Below are 25,110 nucleotides of genomic sequence, written 5' to 3'. Positions count from 1 at the left end.
TGTGCTGTGACAATATAATTAAATAGGTGTATCATGCTTAAAAAAAAAACAATTTGAGCTCCTTTTCCTGTCTCTTTTTTCACCTTAGAAAGAAATCCAGTACTTGAACGTGGAACATTAGATCTTATTCAAAATTAATAATTTTTAAAAACTAACTAAATAAGCACGTGTGTTTGTAACATTGATTTCAGCCTTTCTTTTTCCCAACTGTTTCTATAGCTTTTCGAATATAAGGTTTGGCTCCTTCCTTGGGTTTAACCTCTTAAATTCGCAGTTTGCTTAACAAGATCAAAAAGCAGCTGATGCTTCCTAAAGAAGGGAAAGCAGCTCTGGGCTTTCTCAGTGCATCCACAGGAGCTGGCAAGGAAAGTGCAGCCCTGGTGTCCTGACTGCCCACACTGCTTGCCATTGGTTCCCTTCCTGGCTCTGCTTTGGCTGCTCCGTATGGATCTTTCCCAGACAAACCTGATGCAGTGTGGTCAAGCACTAATTGGTGTGGCCACAAACCAGGCTGCTTCATTTCAGTGGTCAGACACAGCCCTCCATTCCTCCATGGGGGGATTTCTCAGCAAGCCAAGAGGTGCCAGAATTCAGACTTTGTTCCTCATCTTTCACTGATTTTTGCAAATATGGCAAGACTGGATCCCCTCCTGCCATTATCTGCTCAGAGAGAGGAAAGAGGTGTGCAGTAAGGAGGTGTGGTGTCTGTGTGTGTGCATGACTGCACGTGCACATCTCCCCCCTCTTTGTTTAGACCTCTGGGCATTGCTCCCATGTAACCTTTGTTCTGCTTATGAGCCCTTCTGTTCTTATTTTGGCAACACACACAAATATTTACTCATGTTCATAAACAATCACCAATTCTATCTTTTCAGGTAAAATATCAAGAGAGCATGGCTCACCTGAGTGAACGTAAATGGACTCACGTGTTCCCTTTCCTGATGGTAGGTATTTCTGTGTGTACATGTCTCTCTAGAGTGCAAAGATAACAGGGCTCTGCCTGGGTTATTCATAACCACCTGTGAATTATGGGAGAGCCACACATGATGTGTGGTACTGAACCTCAATGCAGTGATCGTTTTCATTCCATAAAACACCTGAGAATGTGCAGTTTAAACAGTGGCTGCTAGGAAGCGGGGGAAAGGAGAAGGATCCAGGATGGAGCAGAGACAGAAAGTGCTGGAAGAGCACATTAGCCTGGCTATCACATGAAGCCCAGCCCTATTGTGGTTGAGGCCTGAGGCAGTGCATTATCTCTGGTTGTTGTAGTTGTCCCTTGCAGTCACACTTATGAAGGCTCGTTAGAGCTGGGAGTGATGAGGGTGTGAACTCCTGGCATTTGCTTGCGTGGGAGAGCATGTGAGTTAACAGGTCAGAAACCATGGCCTTCAGTGTTTTAAGGAGTGGCATGAATGTCAGTCTCTGAGAAACTCTTGGAACTACCAGGTTGCTGAAACCTGCATCTGCTTCCGTTTAAATAGTGTCACCCCTTCTGCTTCTGAGCTTTAGGCGTGTTTCGCCCTGCCGTGCTGGCCCTGCTGCCTGTTGGACCACAGCAGATGTGCAAGGGGAGGGGGTGAGGCATGGAGGATGATGGCAGTGGAAGTGACAGTGCTCTGGAATGCTCTCTGGTGACAGGTCTCCCTGGTGTACTCTGCCAGTGCCGAATACTCCAACTGCGGTGAGAACGAGTACTACAACCAGACCACTGGCATGTGCCACGACTGCCCCAAGTGCGAGCCGGGTGAAGAGCCCTACATGGTAATTTCAGCTGCTTCTGCTGCTGGGGGGAGCGTACCAAGCCCCAAATGCAAAAAACCCAAATGCTTTGTTGTGTGGAAGTAATGGGTGGGAAAGGAAATGGAAGGCTGTGGATCCCCTAAGCAGGGGCACTCACACCTCCCAGTGTGCTGTGTGAGTGAGGGGTCTTGCACACACACCAGGAATCCATGTCCCAGGAGCAGCCTGTTACAAGGGATGCTGTAAAAATGGAAAGGTGGAAGTTCCGTTCACAGTCTCTGCCAGTCTGTTCTCATCTCTGTAGTTACTTAGAATCTGATGCTGACATTCCAACACAGAGTGATAAATGGGTCAGTCTGGTTTGCTTGCTGGTCCCTCACACTGACAAGTTAATTTTGCTCTCCTGCTAAGATATTTCGGCACTAGAGGAACTTGATTGTTTCTGCAATATTTTAAATCGTGGTTCCTAAGTAACCATTTGATTTACAGCAGATAATTGTTGCCTATTTAAAAAAAAATAAATTACTGAAATCCTGTTTAGTTTTAATGGGATAAACATCCTATTGCAAGCATTTCACACAGTTGGTAGCCCCAAACAAATATGTTTGAATAAGCAGTTTGGTTTAGTTTTATTTAATCTAAATGTAATGTTCAGCTGGGACATGTGAGTTCAGAGATTACAAAATCTCATCCAAACATTTCCTTTTGGGCTGTTCCCTCTGGGGTCTCCTGGCCTGAAACTGCTGATAGCCCTGCTGCAGCTGTGTTTCTCCTGCAGGAGTCTTCTCTACTCTTCCATTTTTAGCTCACTCTCTATCCAAGCAGCAGCTGAAATTCACTTCCACAATTTGCTGGACTATGATAGAAGTAGTTTGGGGGGGCCACTTACAAACAGTATAATTCTCTAGTGCCCCTTCTCCCTTTCCGGCACACAGCATGCTGCATCTTTATATCCCTGCATGGTGTTTTTAGGATAGACAATAACAGGCCAAATGACAGACTCCTCTCCCTTTGTGCTGCAAGGCCAATGGGGCAGGCTGTGAGCTTCTCTTTTGCTAGAAGTTGGTGTGCAGCACAAGACTGTTTTTGAGTGACTGTGTGTTGTTGCAGACATGTGGATATGGCACCAAAGACGAGGACTATGGCTGCATCCCCTGCCCTTCAGAGAAGTTTTCCAAAGGAGGGTACCAGATATGCCGACGGCACAAGGACTGCGAGGGATTTTTTCGAGCCACAGTCTTGACACCTGGGGATCAGGAGAATGATGCAGAGTGTGGTCCCTGTCTCCCAGGGTAAGGAATTATCAACAGACCTTTGCTCTACCCAAGGCACTGGGAAGTACTTTTCTAATGTCGAAATCTCTGACAGCCTCTCCATGTCAAAGCTGACTGTAGGTACAATACTGGTAAATTATGCTTTTTCATCTCTGCTAAAACAATAAATTTAAATGTTTTAAAAGCATTGGTGAATTTAATAAACACAGAATGATAAAATAGTTAGGTCTGGAAGGGACCCTAAAGAAGATGTTTTTAATCTTACTGAAATCTCACTGTTTGTAACAACTAGAAAACTTTTTCCTCTTACTAGAAATGGAAAGGGAACAAGCACAGCTGTGCAGTGCCATTTTAAACACTCGAAGAAATCCAGCTTGGCCTCCAGCTGTAGCGTCAGAGGGCCACCTTCTAAGTCCTCCTTACTACATATGAGCTGTATGACAGCACCTAAATACCCTGTAGGGTCCATGCTGGCACTACAGCATGTTTAGGGGCATAAAATATCTCCTCTCCAGATGTGAACAGCTGGCACATTTGTCAGTAGTTGACAGTATTAGCTAACATAGCTGTTCATTGAGATTTACCAAGGCATTTTATTCTCTCGGATCCTTTCTACACAACAGAGTGGAGTCTGAGGAGCTGTTAATGTAGTGTGTGTAGGGCAGTTCAGAGTCAAAACAAGTTTCAGGGCTGGCTGAAGGGGCTTATATAGGTGCTGTTTATTAAGTCTATCTTTGTGATGGTCTCTTACACTCGGTATAATTCTCATAATAATGGTGAGAAAGAAATGGCTACATTGACCATGTATATCCTTGACAATATTACATTTCAAAGTCTGCAAACCCAAGCATACATATGCACTCTTGATGGTTTTTTGTAGGGTGAGTAAATACTCTAAAATACAACCTCTCCTTACATACCTTCTCAGTTTCTGCCACTATCCCTCTTTGGTTTAGAGAGTAATTCCTACTGACATTTGGCTTTTGTGCAGTTTGCAGATGCTGTATAACCCACACTCCTTATAGCACAGGAAGCCCCATTAAAGAGGCCCTGCAAGCTTACAGGTTTATTTTATCAGTAAGTCTTTGTGAAATTTTCACAGTTTACAAATAAAATGGAGGACTTGTCTAGCTGCCAGCCAAACAGACTGATGATGTGACATGAAAAAGCTCCCTCTTGACTTCCTCTCATATATCATAAAGAGCAAGAAACTTAAATAGTGGTCACAGTTGCTGTTTTGCAATTTTTGTCAGGACTAATGAGGTTACCCAGGTGGGAGCAGGGTGCTGGCTGAAAATAATCAGCTTGCACAGCTGGTGCTTGGGGAGAAATCTCAAAACATCGTGTTTGCACAGGTGTAGCCTGTAGCAGAAACTGGTCTGCCGGAATCTGGCTGTGTGCCCCTCCTCCTGCAACGCTCAGGCCCTGGGATTGTTTGGCAAAGCCAGCAGTTAGGGAGAAACACCCTCTCAGTGCAAGCCTGAATAGATGGAATTCTCTAGGTAAACTAAACATGAGCTAAAACAAGCTCTGAAGTGCCCTGACTCCTCATGCTACTTAGAGTCCTTGGAGTTTGCTCCTGGGTGCTGGTGGCTGAAATGCAGAGCCTGTGTGTCAGAGCAGAGAGCTGGTGAGTAGCTGATTGTCCTTATTGTCCCCTGTGCCCCAGGGACGGCCAGGTACCAGGGTGAGTGGCACCGGCAGGGTGCTCCCTTGCCTGGGCAGTGGCCCTCAGAGAGCCCCTGAGTGCATGTGAGGGATAAAATCAAGGTTTCCATTTTCAGAGGATTGCTTCCATAACACACTGCAGACCTGCCCAAGGTAGCAGCCCACATGCTGCTCTTTGCATTTAAGGACATCTCATCCCTTTGCTATTTTTCACCAGCTCAGTAAAGAAGCCTGAGTAAAAGATGAGCATATAGCACATTCTGCACCAAAGTTTTCAGACAAAATACCACTGAAGTGGCAGCCCTTCCCAATGGCTACAAGAACCATCCTCTGTACTTTATCTTAAAATAGGTGCTGGATAATTATTTTTTTCTTCTATTTTCTTTTTTTTTTTCACTATTACTGATGACCAATTTTAGGGGAGAAAGAGGCCTTTGGTACAAGAAAGGAAGTCATCCACTGTTTATTTGTGTTCCCTCTCATATAAAATAGAAATAACACTGTTGTGTTCACAGGAAGTGTGCAAGACAGGGGAGATTTTCAAGGCTTAGTTCCAAAGCTGTGATCCTCAAAACCAAAGTCCAGTTTCCAGTGAACTCTAGAGGTACCTAGACTGAACCTCCTGGGACGCTGCAGGCTTTGTCCTCTGCTCCCTGCCCAGAAGCTCTTCCATCATGCCAAATAGACAGGTTAAGAATGTGGAAATTAGGTGTGACTCAGACTATTTCCCTCAGTGGGTGATCCATGAGGTGTTCCTGGAGTGAGACTGAGATCACAGCTGACTACAAGCAGCAATGGCAGGTCACAGCAAGGGTCTCTCTAGCCTGGTTGTCTGTCTTCATTCAGCAGTGGCCATAAGGAGTAAGAACAGGTCAAGTATAAATAACACATATTCCTTATGCTGTCCCAGCACCTATTTTCTGCTTGGGCTAAGTCTCCAGTCCCCTACAAGATAAAATTGCAATGGCATAATTTTCTTTTTAAATGCAGTCTGAAATGCCTCTGCTACTGACATTTCTCAATTTCATGTGTTTGTCCATGGCTACAGCACATGCAGGATCAGTTCTCTGAGAGGCTTTAAGAGAAGTGAATGCTCCTCTGTTTCTGCATGAAAAGGTTAAGCCAGTGAATTTCTAATGAAATTAAGTGCCACCCTTGCTGCTCTGGATAAGGCAGCAGATGCCTCCAACAAGGATACTCCTCCTTGATGTCTCTCTGCAGATCATCCCCTGCTGAGAAGAGCACCCACCCCTGTCCAGCTCCTGTCCCAGTCCCAGGCTCCCTGTTATGGTGGGAGGGCAGACCTACATCTGGGTCCAAGTCCCTGAGTCTGCAGTGACACCACCAAGGTTAGCCCGAGATAAGCCAGTATGGTGTTAAGCAGAAAAACAAGTCCAGTTTTCAGTCTAGCCTCTATTCTTGGATTTTGCCTGTAGCCCCTCCAAACCTGAGCCTGGCAGGTGCCAAGGAAAGAAAGAATAAATATCACAGTGGAAGAGTAATACTGTGAAAATTCATTTTGTCATTAGTGGGCCACTTCTCTAGTTGGTGATAAAAAGCTATGACATATCTCCAACATTACCTTTAATATCTGGTGTTTTGGAAAGTAACCAGAAGCACAGATCTGTTGGCACTACTTTGTGGGGGTGAGTCACTAATGGTTGCAGATGCAGAGTTTCCTTCTCACGTGAGTGAATAGTTCCCTCCATGAGCATCCTCTTCAGTTTTCTTTGCATGTTCTCCACCATTCTGCATTGTGGTGAAAACCAAGAATTCTTCCACCAGCTTGATTTAATTAATTATCAGAAGGATTGTTTGTCTTTCCTAAACCAACACAGCTATTGGACTGTGGATCCTCACTGTCCTGTATTTTTCTTCATAGATTTATATGTGTCTTTGGGTTCCACTCTTTTGTTTTGTGGTTTGGCAGCCTTTTCCTCTGTATTTATTAACTGCTCTACAACCTAAAATTATATAGGCCCCATAAGAGAGGAAAGATGAAGTTTTGCTCCTGAGAATGGTAGAATGGCCCATGGGGCACAAGAGATATTTGAAGGATGAAGCGAGGGTGAATCTTTTAAAACCAGTAAGAAAGAAATGAGGAACCATGTGTGGTTCCCCTGCTCTCTGGGTTTGCTCCAGTCCCTGCCTCCCCTTTGCATCTCTGTGTATTCCATTCCCTGGACCTATATCTCTTATTTGTCATTCATTAATACACCAACTGATTTTGATGGAAAGTTTCAGCAGTGATTTCCTAACAATTTTCCAGAAAAAACCCATATTTCACATGCATAGGCAGGTATATAAGAGCAGAAAACAGATCTCCAGTTGCATAAAATGTTTGTAGTGTTGAGTTCCTGTCTATACAGAATAGATTAAGAATTTATTCATCTCTCCATTAAAATATGTAGTGATTTACAAGTGATTTGTAAAGACATATCTGCAACATCAACGGTGTGATGTTACATCAACATATGTATGATTCTGATGTAATTACTCATTAGGGTGCATGTGGATCCAGCTCTTGAGTAACCAATTACCATATTTCAACACTAACTTTATTAGCAACCCAGAAGTTCACATTATGAAAACCTTTCCTTCACACTGTAATTCCACTATCAAGGACTAATGTATAAACAATACAGCAAGGAAATTTTAAAACATGAACCAAACCTGTAAAACCTAATCTGCCTTGCCCTGTGAGGGTATTTTTTTTCTTATTTTTTATTATGATCTGGCTCAGATTTGGTTTTAAGATTACAGAGATTATTCTTATGGTGTTTGTGAGTAAAATTAACTAACCATATCCAACTGGTGGTCTTGCTTGAAAGAATACTGCTTCAAAAAACTGCATTCTCTTTGAAAAATCTTATTTCAGGGCATGCTCTAAACTGCAGCTTGAACTCAGCAGGGAGACTAATGTTGTTTTAGGCAATGTTACCACTTCTTGTCATGTCTAGATGTTTGATTAATTACATTTTAGGAGGAAAGGAAGAAGAGAAACACAGTCTCTATTCAGGCAATTCGGAAAAAAAAAAAGAATAATCTTTGCCTCAGATTGCTTATAAAAGTTTTTTTAAATGATTTTATCTCCATATAATTGGTTGCTGCTGAACCATGTTCAGTCATATCATATTAATTTGCACTGTTTTGCCTCTTCTTGCCCTTCTCTGCAGTTACTACATGCTGGAAAACAGACCTCGGAACATCTACGGGATGGTTTGCTACTCGTGCTTGCTGGCACCTCCCAACACCAAGGAATGTAAGTGTTCTGCTGTTTCTGTGCACTTCATCTGGTTTTGACTTAAAATCATCTGGAAGCTCAATGTGAAATTTTCAGTGATTATAATTATGTTCAAACAATAAACCCAGCTCCACTTAAGCAATTTCTGCTTCCAGCTAGCCTTGCCAACAAAGGGAGGGAGTGCTTATCATTTGAGGAAAAATCAGAATCTTTTATTTTAGAATCTACTATTGCTCATTTGTTCTCCAGTTTGCATCTGTTAAGAGATCTCATGCAGGACTTATTAGGGTTACTTAAACAGTAGGTCCAGAAAATCCCATGTCTCTGTATTTTTTTAACTGAATTTCAGTTCACCTGGGAAAAAAACATAGGACAATATGTAGATTTGTAATTTGTAGGAGTAAAAGGGCATCACACCTTTTCATATCCTTTTGCTGCAATGTGATTCAAGGCTTAATACTGATGTCTGGTGGTCAGAACTGATAAGAGAATTAGTTCTGTAAATTTCACAGACAAAAGGGTCTGTAGTTTGCTAATTGAGGAAACCATGTCTGAATGTGTGTGTGACACCTGTTTGTTTGCATACCATGTATGAGCAATGGCTTATCCATCCTCATGCCATGGGGAGAGGGACAGCTCACACCACCACCTCTGTCCTGTAGAGGCAACCCCCAAATAACTGCTGTCTCCTTTAGGGTGCAAAGAAAGAGAAAAAGAAAGTGAAAAAGAAAAAAAATGAAAAGGAAAAAAAATGAGGCTCTCTCTGAATGACCAAATTACTTTGACACCCCCTCAGAGAATCTGGAGAAGATCAGGACAAAAAGCTTTAAAACTAAACAACAACAACAAAAACCCAAACAAACAGAAAAAATGAGTACTTCCCTTGTAAAACTTGATGCCTCTAAAACCAAAATCCTGTCCATGTTCTCTTCTCTTAGAAATCTTTGTCATGAAAAGGAGTTGCAATATTTTGTCTGCTTGATTTGAAAGCAGGGGCTGAAAGTCCCAGAGCATTTATTTATGTACATAAATAGCGATTGCTTTGTTCAGATGTTGCAGAACTGTGTATCACTGGTGCTCTGGGAATCACTTTAAAGGAGGATAGGACATGAACATCTACCACTTCCTACAGTTTAAGAGCTCAAGGAGCCAGGGGATGATCAGCACCTCACAGAGCTCCTGGTGAGCAGCAGCAGTCCAGGGGCATCTCCCTGAGCTGTCTGCATGCCAAGTACTGCCCTGTTGTACAGCTGCTCATCCCACTTGGCTGCAGGAACCCACCCAGCCCTGACATTGCCCTCTGCCCAAGACAGTGGGAGTGGGTGAAGGGCAGGGTGAGTGTGGTTTTGGTGAGATAACATCTGTTTAGGAGGTGCGGTGAGGGTGCTAGGGAGGACCCAAATGGAGATACGGGAAGGAGGTGCAGAGGTAAGTGGGAGCACAAGGGTAGGAAGGTCGTGGTTTAACCCCAGCTGACAGTCCAGCCCCAGACAGCCAGTCACTTTCTCCCACCCACACAAGGAAGACAACCAGAAGGGTGAAAGTGAGACAACTCAATGAGACAGGATGGGAGAACAGTGGGGCTCTCCTTAGCAGTAAACATTCCTTGCTGGGGAAGTGCCTGGACTATGTGTTACAGATGGCCAAGTCCAGGGGTATGTGCCCCTGCATGGAAACTTGCTCAGGGAATTTGTCTGGTAACACATTTCATCTGGCAGAAAAGTGTTTGGGTTTGATCAAAGGCCAAGCAAATATCTTTCAGCTCATGTGCAGTCAATCAAACTTGAAATGGTCAAGGACACAAGATGAACACCCCATGCCCCAGCATCTGGAAATGTTAGTGTAAAAAGGGCTGGAAGTGAGAAAGAAATTCCTTGGTAGGCCTGTGTCACCTTGTTGGGGTTCTTTTCCCTCTCAAAGGACTTGGGACATAAATAGCACAAAATATCATGGAAAAGAGTGGGGGAAGGGAGATGACTCACAGAGGCCAGAGGTTTAATTGAGGCAAACATGTCACTAGTTTATGGTGTTGAAAATCTCCCTGCTCTGAAGGATGGGAGCAGCAGTTCTGCAGCCTGGGAGGAATAAAAGGCTTCAGTGGCAGCCTGTGGACAGCAGGCACATAGGGGGAAAGGGCTGGGCACACATGAGCATAACAATGTGTGCTGCATAGCAGAAAGCTTTTTCTTACTGTGAAGAAGGGGAACATGACCATAAAGTCTCCAGTTTGCCCCATCCTGTGCACTGTCAAACAGCTGTGTCACATTCCTGGCCTCTCAACATGCAGCTCCCTCAAGCTTCTGTGCAGGAGCTTCTGTGCTGAGCACACAGGAGCACAGTGTGAAATGCCAAAGGTGTGAGAGCTTCAGCTGTGCTTCAGGCAGATCATGAGCCATCAATGCCCCTTGCTGGCATAAATGGGGATCTGATACATCTATGATAAATAACAGCACTGCGAAAGACAGGGAGGCAGATTTTCCATGTAAATCAAACCATTAAGGTAATGAACACCAAACCACACTAAGATGTGGCTTCCCACAGTTAATGGTGCTGGATTTTTCATCAACACCTCTGGAAATGGAGTCACTTCAGGCCTCTGATTATGTAGGGTGGGGGTTTTTTTTGTTTTCTTTTTATTTTATCCAGTGTGAAAGTATATGCAAGAGACAGAAGATTTAGCCATATATGGAGTTTTTCTTGCAGAGAGGTACAGTAACTGTTGGAAGAGATTTTGTCTTTTAGCAGCTGAAACTCTCAATTATGTGAATTAACTCTCTTTCTCTTCAAACTTTGATATTTGTCACTCCAATTCAAAAACTTTGGAGAAAAATTAAATCAAACCCTGCTACACAAACTTTAGGAGCAAATTTTGAAGTAGAATTTACACAACTGCATCAAATACACAAATCCTTTTCTACTCACAGATTATTGGCCTAGAGAACTTCAGCAACTGATAGAGGGTTTTCTTTTTAATCTACTGTATATATTCATGTGTATGTGCATAAAATATTTCATGCTATTTATCTCACCTTTTTTGCTGGATTTATATATTAAAAGATACAATAAACAGCCTGTGTCAGTTTTTAGGTCTCACGCCTACCAATGATAGCTTGGGAAAATTAAAAAAGAAGAAACATATTGATAAAGGAAAATATATGTGGTCAGGCTATTTTTTAAATATTAGAGAGAAGATGACATCTAGAAATAGAAAATAATAGTTATATCGTATCATTAGAACTTCAAAAATAACTAAACAGATGAGATGGAACAATTGACTAACAATTGATGTTTCATGTGAAGAGCTGTAATCAGGGGGGCACATCCAAACCCGTGTACTGAAGACTCTGACCTCAGCTTCCTTAACTAAAAGGCTTAACGCAAACAAGCCTATTGCCAAAACCACTTTATTAGTTAAAATAATTATTTCAGAGAATTTTATTTTAACTTTCCATTCTTTGAATTGCTAATTTCCATTCCTTGCCAGTTTTATCCTTTTGTAATACAATCAACATCAGGAACTTTTCTCCTTCTGTTTCAAATTATGCCTACAAACAAATAGGCTTGTTATCTGGAACTAACATATTTTTCTTTTTTTGAGTTTCTTGATCTCTGAACACCCATTTGCTATTCACATGTGTACTGGGAGAAATGTTGAAGGCCATGCTTTATTATTCACTGATGGTATGGCCTGATTCTTCTTCTCTAAGGATTTCTCCATATTAGGAAGGAACCTAATCTTAGGATAAAATTGGCCAGCTTCAGCCATCAGCCTCCAAGGGGAGGGATCTGAGGAGAAAACGTGGGCTTTGCTGTCCTCAGCTGCTGGGAAAGCTGAGCTCGGGTATCCCTCAGGAGGTTTTGTGGTCCTGGTGCAATTCTTCCCAATAAAACCACTCCAAGGGCTTTGATGTTTTCACTGGTGCTGGAGCTGCAGCTCCCACAGTGAGCATCACCTGCCCATGGGAGGCACTGAGGTCTCTGCAGGATTGCTCTGACTGGGCTCAGGAGCTGGGAAATGTGCAGAGCTGCAGCCTTGGACCACCCATTCCAATGGGCTGGCCACCAGGACACCAGGGAAATGGGAGACCAGCTCCAGGCAGGTCTGTTCTCTTCCTTACAATGCTCTAAAATCATGACAGCAAAGCTTAAATAGCAATTATCCCCTTCATGTTGCACAGAGAAAGGGGTGATAACACTGAATTCCTGGACAGAGGCTTAGTTCATGGAGTTCATGGAATGTTTGTCTATGACTTTTCAGTGCTGTGTAATGATTACAGCTCCCAGGGAGTCCTAAAAAAAACTTCAACAGATGCAAATAAATTGTCAGATTAAGGCCATGTGGCCTATAATCATCATCACTTTCCTGCCCTGGCAAAAGGAGAGAGAAATAAAATAGTTATAGACATTATAGAAAGCACAGCAGAAAAAAAACCATTTCCTTTTATGTGATGTGATTACTTACAGAGAGACTGACCAGACTGAAAACAAAATTCAGGGGGAACTTTCCTATCATCATTTTCAGAAGTTTAATTCTCAGGAATTAATTTACTTAATGGTCTTCCTGGTGTAATAATTACCTACCTAACTGAGGTATCTACCTGTGACTCCAGAAAATATCAGAGTAACTGATAGTATTCTGTAAAATAAAGATCACTCAGGCAATCCTCCAGTGCCTAGGATATGTTCTGTTATCTGTTATTATTTGTGATATTTTCAGAGCTGGTTTATGTTTGGTTACTGAAGTCATATGTAGGCATCTCAGAAAGCAGGTTGGCTTTGCCAGCTGCTTTAGCTTGCCTGCCTTTCCAAGTGCACAGGCATTCCATTTGAAATGTTGTTTTCCTAAGTTTGAAAGCAAACCTTTCCCATAAGTACCTGAGTACAGATTATTTAAAAGTTCTGACCCCTGCTTTCTACATATATAGGTCTTTATTTATTACTATGTTTAGTTAAAATCCAGTTTTAACTTTGTCAGCCATAAGCTGTCTACTTTTATTGAATTTCAACTCAGTATAATTTATTTTTCATCTCATATTTCAGGCTGATAGTTACTTATTTGCATGTGTGCTTTATGCCACTTCAGCCCATAAAAGAGTCTCAGTGATGGCACTCAGAGCCCATCTGTGCCATTCACAGCTGGACTGTGCCTGGGAGAGGAGGGATGCATCAGGAGAAAGCAAGCTGCACTCAGGAGCACCAAATAGATGCACATATAGACACCAGGTTTTTAAAATGTGTCTTATTTATAATCACTCTGACAGTCTGTTATGTACAGATTTGGGGATTTTTATAACATGTTATTAAATATTAAATAGACTCACAAAAATCTGTTGTTGGTTGTGAGCAGCAGTCCTTTGAATGGAGCAGTAAGCTGATCCCACAGCAACAGATGTCAGGGGCACATATGGTCTCCTACTACTCCTATGGTCACCAGATTTTCTTCCCTCACAAACACTTGCAAGGGGGCATGGTGGTAAAACCTCCTTTCCCTGTGCCCTCCCCCTCTGCCCTCCCCCTCCTCCTCTCATAAATCTGGTGGTTTTGTTTGTTACTTCTTACTGTAAGTTCTGTCTCAAGGTACAAGAACAACTGGAATAGTCTGTTGGATAAAGCAGAAAGGTTCATTGAAACAACAACAATAAAGTATTTTATTGCCCAGCATTTCCTGAAAGAACAAAAGGCAGTTGCATGGTAATTTAAGTTAAAGCTATCTTTTGAGTTAAAATCCCCAAACATTCAAAAGTGAACACAGATTCAATTGTTCTTTTAAACAATAAGTTTGGAACATTTTTTTTATTGTTTAGACTCCAAGAAAGTTACAACTAAATCACAATTTTTTTGAATTAAAACATCTATAATGCAAAAGTTGACCAACCACCAGTGATCAACTTCTTTCCTTATTTCTTTATCATATTCCTACAGTATTACATACAGGTGTCTAGGAATATAAACCACTCTTTTGCACAGCTATATTACAGCCATCAGTCTTTATTTAAAAGATAGAGTTGCTTCCATATGGTGTTCTATAACACCTCAGGATGCCTCTGCCTGAGCTATATCTAAGTCTTTGTAGATTAGGTGTCATCTATATTGGAAGCAGAATTAATAATGTGATTGGGATGCAAAACTGGATGTGCACAGGAACAACTGACATTGCAGTCATGGTGTGGTGCTGACAGAGAAAAAGCAGCAGCTATGAGTTTCTTTTTACTCATACAACAGGGATATAAACTGAAATTCAACAGAAGGTGGCACTTTGGTTCCTCTTGTAGTGCAGGTGCACGAATTGGCACTTTCTTCTAAGCCACATCTAAAGAAAAACTTTGGCTCATAATGGATATGCCAAATTATTAAATTTGACAGTAGGCTTAAAATATGTGTAACAGCTAACTCCCTCCCAGGCATGTGTGAAAGGCCACCACAGTCTAGTGCAGCCTTGCCTTTGCCATGCCAGCACTGGGGAACAAAGGAGGTGGCTCTGTTCCCGTGTGAGGACATTGTGCCCGTGGGCTCTGGGGCTGAGGGCTCTCGGGCTGAGCACAGGAGAGGGGCTGTGCTGTGCAGTGTGTGTGTGGTGGGGGCAGCACACCCTGCCCTGGTGTGGGGAGCAGCTGGGTCAAGTGTGATGATGATGCTGAATGGAGAGTGGTGACCTTCCTCCTTACCCTTCCTGTGCTACTTGCTGCTGCCTGACTTCCCACTTTGAAAGGCTCTGCTTCCTTTCACAGATGGGTGAAAAACATGAAGTTAACAATACCAAGACGATGAAAGATTATTAGACAGAAATACTTCAATTCATTCATGTTTCAAGTGAAAGAAAAGAGAAGCAAGTTTGCTAAAACTCACTTGGGGAGATGAGCTGAAGCTTGTTAGCTGAACTCCAGCAGGCAAAGCAGCAGCACAGCTTGCCTGTGCTCACTGAGGGGCAGTGTCAGAGAAGCTGGTGTTGACTTGTTGCAGCTTGCAAGGACCATGCAGGATTCCAATTGGCTGTAATTGGATTTGCCAGGGGGGCTGCAAGAATAGACATAAGCCTGGTGTCTGTGCATGAACATGGAAGAAAGTATCAGGCCACAGCTCTCTGGCCTTTTGCTAAATTTCCTCTGTTGTCCAGCCACGATGAGTAAACACAGAGGTCGTGACCAAGGATGATTCACTTCAGTTTTGTGAAGAATTGCTGAAAATTTTACAAATTACCTGTCTTTAATATCCACTAAATGCAGATGACAGCTTCATTTACTGATCCCTAGATAGTCTTACTGCACTGCAGTTTCTGGAGCCCATAACTAATTCTTCTTAGAAAGAAATCTGCCACAGAGAAAGGACAAGAGGCAAGACTTATTACCCTTCATTTGCAAAATATAAAATGCATCTGACTTAATAAACTAGTATATTTAAAACATAATGAAAACCCTTATTCAGTTTGAAAAATACCAATTATAATGAGTTAATCCATTTCCTTCCAACAAATGATATTTGAAAGAAGTTCTATGATTGTTAGAGAAAATTTCTTTTGACAACACCTGCAACTCATACTTTGCAGCCTCTTTGGGTGAATATTTCTCATTCACAACATGCAGACATGTTTTATTTTAGATAATACTTTCTTTTTCTTAAAAAAAAAGAAACTCTTCATTTGAAGAATATGCATATTGCTTTGTTCTTAATCATAGGACATTTCTCAGACCATTCCAGACCATTCTTGATTCCTTGTCAAGTTTACCTGGTGATTTGATTTGTTTGAATATTTACTTGGTCAAAAGAAGGGCACAGTGAGCTCTCATCTATTCTAGTTGTCAAACCAGCTTGTGGAGCCATGTGCTGTGCACACCTTACCAGATGACTGGGACAGCTTTTTGCCTTTAAGACTGCTGAATTGAATTATCACTGGACTTTCTCCACAGACAACTAATACAAAGCAGGAGGAATTTCATACTTCCTCCAAGACAGAAAATTATTTTCAGGGTCTGTTGATAGTAGCTGCATTACATACTAACCAATGGTACTAAAGTTCATTTGAGAAGGAAGATTACGTTTACTCCCAACACATTTTTTTCTGTTTTGGAATACTGTGCAAACACCTATATAAAAGCATTCCCATAAACAGCTTTATTCCAAATAACATGTACTACTGATTGCTATTGTCAAAATATGTTATTTTATTACTTGGTTTAATGCTTTGAAAATTTGGTGCATGACACTAAGTGAAAGACTAACTTTAACCTTGACTGTAGAATTTAGACCTGGAAACCCCTATTGGACAATCTCATCCCTCTGACAGGATGAAGTTTTCCTATAACTTCTTCATTTATTGTTTCAATGAATTTTCACTCTCCCAGGAATATAGATTTGGACTGACAAGAGCTCATAAGAAGATTATACTGCCCAGTTACATTACAGGAAATTCTAAAATTCCCTTTTAGGACAGTACAGCTCCATGGAACAGAAAAGCAATCAACACCATCATTTGTCACCTTCCCCAGGTTTTCCTGTGGAGTCATGAGGGTTTGCATACCAGCTTTACAGTGATGCTGCTAGTGAAGGTTGCTTGTGAGATGCACTAGTTTGAGGAATCTACCACCTAAGTCTCAGTCTGCAGTTGCAAATACTGGAGTGTGGTTTGTAAATTGAGTAATCAGCTGGACCCTGAAAAACTCTCTGCTGCCCAGGACAGATCCATAACTTGGGAATCTGTGTGTAACAGTTGGCTTTTTCTTCTGAGTTCATATCTGTTCAGGAGTTTGACTTTCACTCCTTCTGGGCAGCGTGCACAAACATGGTCTGCAACCCAACTTTCCGTGTATCCGTAACACATTTTGGGATTAGGGACTGCCCAAAGAGCACGTAGTTCTTGGGTCCTTTGCTAATAAATGGGAATGCAACCAAGCCAAGTAAAGGCTCTCTTTCCTTGAGCCAACCTATTCCTTTGACTGGACAAATAACAAGGGAATTTTATGGCATTTTTGTTTATATTGCAGGTGCAGGCTCTAACTCTGGCATTTCAGCCATTTTCCCAAGCACCTCTGGCACAAGCACTTTCTCACCTTACCAGCATGCTCACAAAGGTAAGAATGCACTTTTTATGAGGGTTAATTTAGCAGCTTTTTGTTTTCAAAAGGGCATCAATAAAGTGCAACCAAACTGAAAATATCTGTTGCTATTTTCATTGTCATTATTTCCAGATTTCTAGAACTGCTATTAGAAATAATTCACAATTCATTTTTTTTCTCAGTTAATCAACATTGCTGTTTGTCAACTGAACATAAAAAGGATTTGAGCTGTACCCAGTGATGCCAGCAATAAATTTAGCCCATTATTTGTAGCTTTACAGAAATAGCACTCTGCCTCAGCAAAGCTTAGCTTAGAATGGTGAAAACAACTTCATGCACAAATATGGTCAGTCTCTTATTGAAGTAACGTAAACAGTTCTCCAGCACAATTATTTGGCTTTTAAAATTTTTGAACCTGAGAAGACAAAATGGAAAAGGTGCAGTTAATAAGGTACTGACAATGTTGTTCTTCTTGGCATTGTCTGAAAACATGACTGCTAGGATCACATTTTCAGAGAAATTAAAGCTTTCATGCCTTTTAGCATATCTATAATTTTCTGCATCCTTTCACACCTTTTCAATTCTAGCCTTTTGCATCCAAGTTTTCTTTCTGAATATCTTTTCACCTTGCTTATTTTAAATTCACCTTTTGGCCATACTGGTTTTTAAGTTCCTGTTAGAAAAACATCCATTTTTCTACATGTGCATTGTGTCCTCCTTTTAACTTAGAGCTTTTGAGGCAGCCACAGTTATCAACAGTCATTTTAGCCCTTTCTCCCTTTGTATATTTATTGGCTTTTGTCTTGTCAACGTTGATTCCAAGAATGCAGTGCTACAAAAGCTTCTGCTCTCGCTTATGTACAGCTTCCCATATTAAAATACAATTTCCTACATCTTTGTATCTGATAAACCATACCATCAAATATTCTTAATGAATACTACTAACTGGTTTATACATAAAATTTTGACAAATTTTAACTTGGCTTTGAGACACAACACTAAGTTTTTCAATGCTTAACAAGTAACCAAGACTCAGATCTACTAGAGAATTATGCAAACCATGTGTAGAGCAGACTACAGACTGTTAGCTAGTCTGATCCTAAGAGTTGCCCCTTCATTTATTTTTTTTCATTCCAGCAGATCTTTCAGGACAAGGACATCTGGCTACAGCTCTTATAATTGCTATGTCCACTATCTTCATAATGGCTATTGCCATTGTCCTCATCATCATGTTTTACATTGTAAAAACAAAGCCATCTGCTCAAGGTAATTGTTCAGCAGGTAAAATTTTAGTTGCAAATGCTATTTTAGAATTTAAAATATTCTATTCTATTAGAATATTCTAAATTCTATTTTAGAATTAATCTGAGAATAATTAGTGTTATATTTGTATACTCTAGCCTGTTGCAAGAGCCACTCAGTGAAAAATGTCGAAGCTCAGGCTAACACTCAAGAAGAGAAGAAAGAAGTGCAAGGTACAAGTTGTTTTAGTTTTGCTTTTTCTATCCAAGACAACACTGGGCTTAAATATTCCTAATACTTTTCTCTTAATTACAGTTTCTCCTTTGGAGTATGTAAAACCCTCATCAGTTTACTGAAGAATTGCCTGTACTAGTTTTTTGTGCTTCCAGAATGTCACTTAATCCTCTGATAGCAATTAAAAGTAGAGCAGAGAGATTTATTTTGTCAGTAGGGTTGCCAGCAGAACTAACTCCTGACACAAAGCACTGGTTTGGAAACTTATTGCCAATTTAAACTTCTCTAATTGTTGTTCTACAGATAATGTTGTGATATTCTCTGAGAAAGAAGAGTTTGAAAAACTTACAGCAACTCCAGCTAAGGCTGTCAAAAGGTGGGTAAAAGATAAATGTATTGCCAGTTTCACTGAAATGGGGGAGGCACATGGTCATCACTCATCCTGGTACAGTGGAACACATAAACAAATTTGATGGGTATGCTGGCACGTTGCTGCAGCAGGGCAAAGACCAGATGCCTTAGTGGGCTCTTCCCCTCTGGTTTCTAAGAGATGATAACAGACATTGTGAAGAGACACCTGTGTCCTCCCCATTCCCTCTATGACCAATTCATCAGCTCTTTGGCCTCCATCTCCTCTTTTGAGAGGTTAATTTCTGGGGCCTGAGTGCAGCTCTCATTCTCATGGCTTTACTGAGATTTCCCTTCCCTTCTAGGCAGGAAGAGTAAAAATAGCTGCTGCAGGCCTTAAGGAAACCTTGTCCCTAGCATCGTCTGCATGGCATGCTGTGGGAGTTTTCCTCATCTTGTCTCTGCCCAGCCTGGGTAACATTATTAAGGTGGGCTTAACAGTGTCCTCATTGGAAAATCCCTCTGTGAAAGCTACTGTGCAAGCTACTGTGACTGTGTGGCTTGGTGGGCATTGCACGTACACACTGGGCTGGTGAAGGCCTTTACAGTCACAGGATTTCAGAGGAAAGGCATTTTAAACATGGAAAACACTTTTATTTCATTAGTCTCAGAAGGCAAAAAGAGGATGACTGGAGTCAACCCATGAGGGGCTTCACTAAGATAACCATATCCTTCATTTTCCAGTGAAAATGATGCATCTTCTGAGAATGAGCGACTCTTAAGCCGGAGTATGGATAGTGATGAAGAAGCTGCAGTTGACAAGCAAGGGACTCCAGAGAGATGCTTGTTATCTTTAGTGCATTTGGCCAGAGATAAATCGTCTACAAGCAATAAATCAACTGGGGTAAGTCTACCTTGAGATTTAAAAATTGAGAGCCTTTTTCTAGTATTTTTTTAAAGAAAAAAAAATGTATGAACTATCAACCCCCCAAAATGCATAGTAGGATAGATCAGACTGATTTACAAGAGCTTCTCCAGACAAATTTGTTATAGAATCTCCTTTGCATAATGACATATATGCATATGTATAGTGTTCGGGGATAGAAATAAATTTTTCTACAAGACTAATTAATGTGCTTTTTTGAGTATTATATTTTATAGTTTCAAGAAAGAAAAGACCCATATAACAGCAATCCCCTGTCATAGCTAATGCTAAGAAAGTAAAATAATGAAGCAGGCTGGATTTGGCTGACAGCAGAACATCTGAGTACCTTGACCCAACTGCACTGGTATTTCCACAGCACAGAATTCTCAATGATATCCGGAGTTGTGGTTGGTTTCCATGTGGAATTTTGAAAAACAAACACATAGTTTGAAGGTGATTCCTGTGCTCTGAAGGACACTGTAATCCACTGTTTTGCTGTGGAAGGCCTTTGCTTCTTCCTGCTGAGCATGTCCTGCTCAGGGCTTTTCATCTCACTTGGAGTATTTTAACGCACAGTTAAGGCCACACCTCACCCACACAACCTTTCAGTTTGTGTTAACATCCAACTACCCTTAAAAAGAAGGTGTCTGCTCTGATCTTTTAGTATTTCTGATTTATTTTAAAATGGCTATTATCTAGGTCCAAATCACATAATTAATATCAAATATCAGATATGTTTTAAGAAAACATAGGTTTGAAAATGCATCTTTTAATGTTTGCATGTTTTAAATTGTTGGGAGAATCAGCTCAAAATTTCTAAAACACACCACTTTTCAGCTGAGATCAGACACACCAAATCTCAACACAAGTTAAACAGTTTTGTAGTTGTAGATATTTATGGCCATCTGAAAATAAGTTACTATTTCAATGCTCACACTTTAAAGTTTGGGTTTTTGAGGTCTCTCTAAATATCTAACTTTATGATACATCTGTAAGCACTGTCTTGAAATAAGATAATATACCTTGGGTAGTCTTGAAATCAGAATATTCCATAAGAAGCAGGTTACCTTCAAAAGACCCTACATCATAGATACATTCTCCACAGTAATTTAGATAGATAACTCATAAGTGCACCTAAAGCATGGACTACTTCTTCCAGACTTGTTCTAACACATCCTCATGGACTAAAGACTGCTGACAAGGCTGAAGACAGACTTTTCAATGAAAGAGCAGATTGCATCAAGATTCTCCACTCCATACCTATGATGTCACAATTAAGCCGGTTGCCAGAAGTTAGAAAAGCAATAATTTTCTTCAGACTGGGAATTAAGTTACTAGCACAGGAAAGAGTACTCAGAGCACTTAGATAGGGATAAAGAAAATTAGAGGCTTGCTATTAGCCAAGTCTTTTTCCTAGTTATACAAAAGCCCATTTGCAATGTGCAGCCACACAGAGGATTATCAGGCCAAACATTTCCTGTTTGCTTTCAGCTTAAGGTTTAAACCCCCCCCCCTCCATCTTCTGGCTCTGGTAAAAAGAGCATCTTGCATAATTCTTCAAGGAATTACTCAACCTGCTTCTTTACCCTAGAACTGGAGCGAGAATGAAAATAAGCACCCGATAGTTTTCTTAGGAGGAGTTTTAATAAACCCCATTAAATTTCCCAGTTTCAAGGTTCTGAAACAGGTGATCCAAGCCTACAGTGGCAACACAACTGACTGAGCACAGGGAAGTCACAGGAGGAAGGGGTGAAGGACACTCAGTGCCCACACTGCATTGCCCGTGGCACAATGCGCTCGCTCCAGCTGGGGCGGCCACTCTGCGCTCTCCAGCTGCAATTCCATTAATCCACGTCACTGATGCACCTTGCCCTTCACTGCCCAAATAAAGTGAGGGAAATCTTGCCACAAAACCAAGTGCTGAAAGCAGAGCTCTTATTCAAGCCTCGTTCGCAGTGAAAAGTGACAAATTTGTGGAGATAATGCTAGAGTCCTGTCAGAAAGACAGCTTTTCAGCTTTTCTAATGAGAGCTGGCTCGGGAAAGAAAATTTCAGTCCCTGAGAGCCCATGACATTTTGACATTTGTTTTCACTCCACATCGAATCCAAAGCCAAAACTTGAGAATATTTTGCTAAATGAAACTATATAAAAGTGTCCATTTTTAGCTTGAAAAATGTCAGGTTTTCTGTCTTGTTTCTTTCTTGTCAAAAATGACTAGATCCCCCTGGACATCAGATTTTTCCTCTCTAAAACTGCACTTTTTTTTTCTTAATCTATCTGTAAAATATTTCAGTTAATTAGTAATGCACTAAGCAGGTCTACATCAAGAGACAGAAAGGAAGAGCCCCTCCTCTACAGTCCTTTTAGATTGTTGGAAGAAGGCAATTTCAGTCTGAATTTAATTCCAGTCCTGACCTGGTTTACCTAGGCATCCCTACATTCTTCATTGTATATATGGTACAAGATTTATCCTCATTTTCAGGAGTTGGAGCAGAAAAGTACTGGCTCTCAAAAAAAGTCTAGAAGTTGAGATGAAAGATCTCTAGTAGTGGCAAGTGAAATCAGAAATATGTTTATGCTTAATGGAATAATTGCTGTGTCATTTTCTTTGAGGACCTTTGAGGACACTGTGTGATAACCCCATGAAATGGAGAGGTCCCACAGACTTTCCCTGCTGTCTGCTAATTGTTTAATCTTGTAACTGAAAAAATTAATGATATAAATCTCTTCTCATTTAGATTCAAAGTCGAAGGAAAAAGATACTTGACGTGTATGCTAACGTATGTGACGTTGCAGAAGGTGAGTGAACAATTTGTGCCTGTGTTAAAATATGCAATCAGATCACGAGCATTTGCTATAAAGTAAGAAAGGCTTCTGGCTATCTATGGAAAATAGTCCCAAACCAGGGAAGTCCCTCTGTAGGCAGGTTTGTATTCACTTGCCAGGAACCCTGTGGTCAGCCCTGACCCCAGAGCTGCCCAGGCTGGCCTTGGGCTGGAGCAGGCCACGGCTGCTCTCCAGGCATGTGCATGGCCTTCCTTCCTGTGGAGAGCAGCAAGAGTTGGGGTGGGCTGTGCTGGGACACACAGGCAGACCAAGATGAGGGAAGCAGTTTTGCATTCCCCATCTAGAGGAAACCTGAGGTCTTATTTCTTTAGATAACAGATTTTAAAAAGTTACAAATATGAAAGTGTGATTTGGGGAGGGTCACGATTGAGAGTAAGACACAAATCTCAACCTACTCTGCTTCTCTAAATTCTGTCCCACATCTCACAACAAAATGTGGAGTTTCCAGGCTGTAAGTTTTGACTCTGTTTAGCACTTGACTACCTGAACTGTTTTAGCAGGATATATAAATTAAGTTCCCCACAGAACAGGAGCTGTGACTGCATTTACTTTCCACACACAGAGACACTTTGTGTGTGCATTTATGAGTATGCTGTAATTCAAGGAGCTCTGTCTCCCATCAGATTATTTCTGATGGGTAAGAAGCAGGAAAACTACAGAAGCAAAAGTCTGGTTTGGGAAAAATGCTGTAGCTGGTTCTCTCCTCTGTTTTCTGAACATGAATACATAGAAAATATGTCCAGGAGAAAATAGCCTTTTCCCCACAGGATGAATGTTAAATCCTCCCTAGAGATTCACAATAGTAATGACAGTTCAGCACTTGCAGGGATGTTTATGCTTGCATCTGGCATCATTGCTTCACCTCACTTCTCACTTTCCTACGAGGACCACTTTCAATTACAGATATGTTTCAGCAGCTGCTGGTGACAGTCTCAGGGAAGGGTCAAAGCCGTCTCTGGAGCTCAAACACTGAGACTGACATGTAGGAGTTTATTAATGGGACTGCTCACTAGGGACACAGTTGCAATATACTTTTTCTAACAGCTAGTAAATTGTTGAAGGGAAGGGCAGAGCCATGGGAATTCATACAACCTGTCTATGACTTCTTTTCCAGGCAACTTTTTACCCTAATTATGATGTTCTACTGTCATTATGGAGAATTAATTTGGCAATATGCAATAGTAACTTTGGACCTAGACATAATCATGTACTATCACTTATAGATTTTAGCCATATTCATTGCTAACAGTGTAATCTGTTGTACTTTAATAAATGTCAAGACTCGTACTCAGAGGCACCTGACAATCCCTCCCTCCCTTTGCAGGTCTGAGCCCTACAGAGCTGCCATTTGACTGCCTGGAGAAGACCAGCCGCATGCTGAGCTCCACCTACAACACGGAGAAGGCCATAGTGAAGACGTGGCGTCACCTGGCCGAGAGCTTTGGGCTGAAGCGGGATGAGATTGGCGGCATGACAGACGGCATGCAGCTCTTCGACCGCATCAGCACGGCGGGCTACAGCATCCCAGAGCTGCTCACCAAACTGGTGCAGATCGAGCGGCTGGATGCTGTGGAATCCTTGTGTGCAGACATTCTGGAGTGGGCACAAGCAATGCCGGCTCCTGAACCAGCAGGGACATCCTGACACGCCTGCCTGGGGCCTGCACCTCCATATCAGAAGTGTGATTCCAGTAAGCACTGCATCAAAGACTTTGGACTAAAGACCATTGATGCTTCTCCTACACAATTGCTCACCATAGCCAGCGGGAAGCTCTTCTCTTTGACTTCTAAAAGTGAAGTAACACATCCACCAAATCGAGAGCAGAAATTTCCCAAGAAGCTTGGCATGAAACATGTCATGAAACAAAATGATCATGTTAAAAAGTTACTGATAATAAGCAGAGACACAAACATCCATTTTTCAGTCTGTGTATAAGTAGGAGGGCAAATAACCCTTCAGGAAAGGCATTTAATAGTTCTCTGAAAAGAAAACTATTAGGGCTCTTAGGGCTTCATTCAATGGTTCAATGGTTTAACAGTTACAGTCAGAAGCAGTACCACACCTACAGTATCAATTAATACACATTAGGCACATACATTTCTATCTGCTCCAACCACTTTCATTTTCTACATTTATTATGGGTTTGTTGAATCTAGAATTATGTGCGTTATGTGCATAGGTGTATATGCACAGTCCTCAGATTGACTAACTATGCTACATGGAAAAAGAGTCACCATAACTTACAGATTGAAGTGCTTCAAAACAATCTACATAGTGCACATAAATGCACTCTTGGTCCATTCTGACATTTCAGAAATTATAAATTCAAGTAGATGACTTGCTGAGGACAGGCTGGTTAGCAAGGGGGCAGTAAAAGTGGGCAGTTACTCCTTGCAAGTGGAGAGCAAAATCTTTTTTTCTTTACTGTTAAGAAAAAAGCAAAACCAAAACCAGATTGTCCACTACCATTAAAATATACTTTTCCAATAATGACATCTATATATCAAATTATATTCAAGCCAGAGGAATTCCAGACA

The 25,110-nt window shown here is 41.3% G+C and overlaps 1 protein-coding gene across 1 annotated transcript; it reads left to right on the top strand.

Moving 5' to 3' along the window:
• The first annotated feature begins 893 nt into the window (after positions 1-893).
• On the top strand, positions 894-24,217 carry EDAR (ectodysplasin A receptor). The gene is made up of 11 exons (XM_054272061.1): positions 894-944; positions 1,639-1,761; positions 2,851-3,032; positions 7,859-7,944; positions 16,905-16,991; positions 18,117-18,242; positions 18,377-18,451; positions 18,756-18,828; positions 19,545-19,704; positions 22,465-22,525; positions 23,898-24,217. Exons 1-11 carry the CDS (start codon positions 894-896, stop codon positions 24,215-24,217), a joined length of 1,344 nt encoding a protein of 447 aa, XP_054128036.1.
• Positions 24,218-25,110: the final 893 nt, after the last annotated feature.

The sequence above is a fragment of the Melozone crissalis genome, unplaced genomic scaffold, assembly GCF_028551555.1.
Source record: "Melozone crissalis strain CALT ecotype California unplaced genomic scaffold, PUWL_Pcris_2 ptg000013l_1, whole genome shotgun sequence".
In the NCBI taxonomy this organism is placed as follows: Eukaryota; Metazoa; Chordata; class Aves; order Passeriformes; family Passerellidae; genus Melozone; species Melozone crissalis.
Note: the sequence above shows the minus strand (reverse complement) of the source record. Positions and strands in the feature narration are given on the sequence as shown.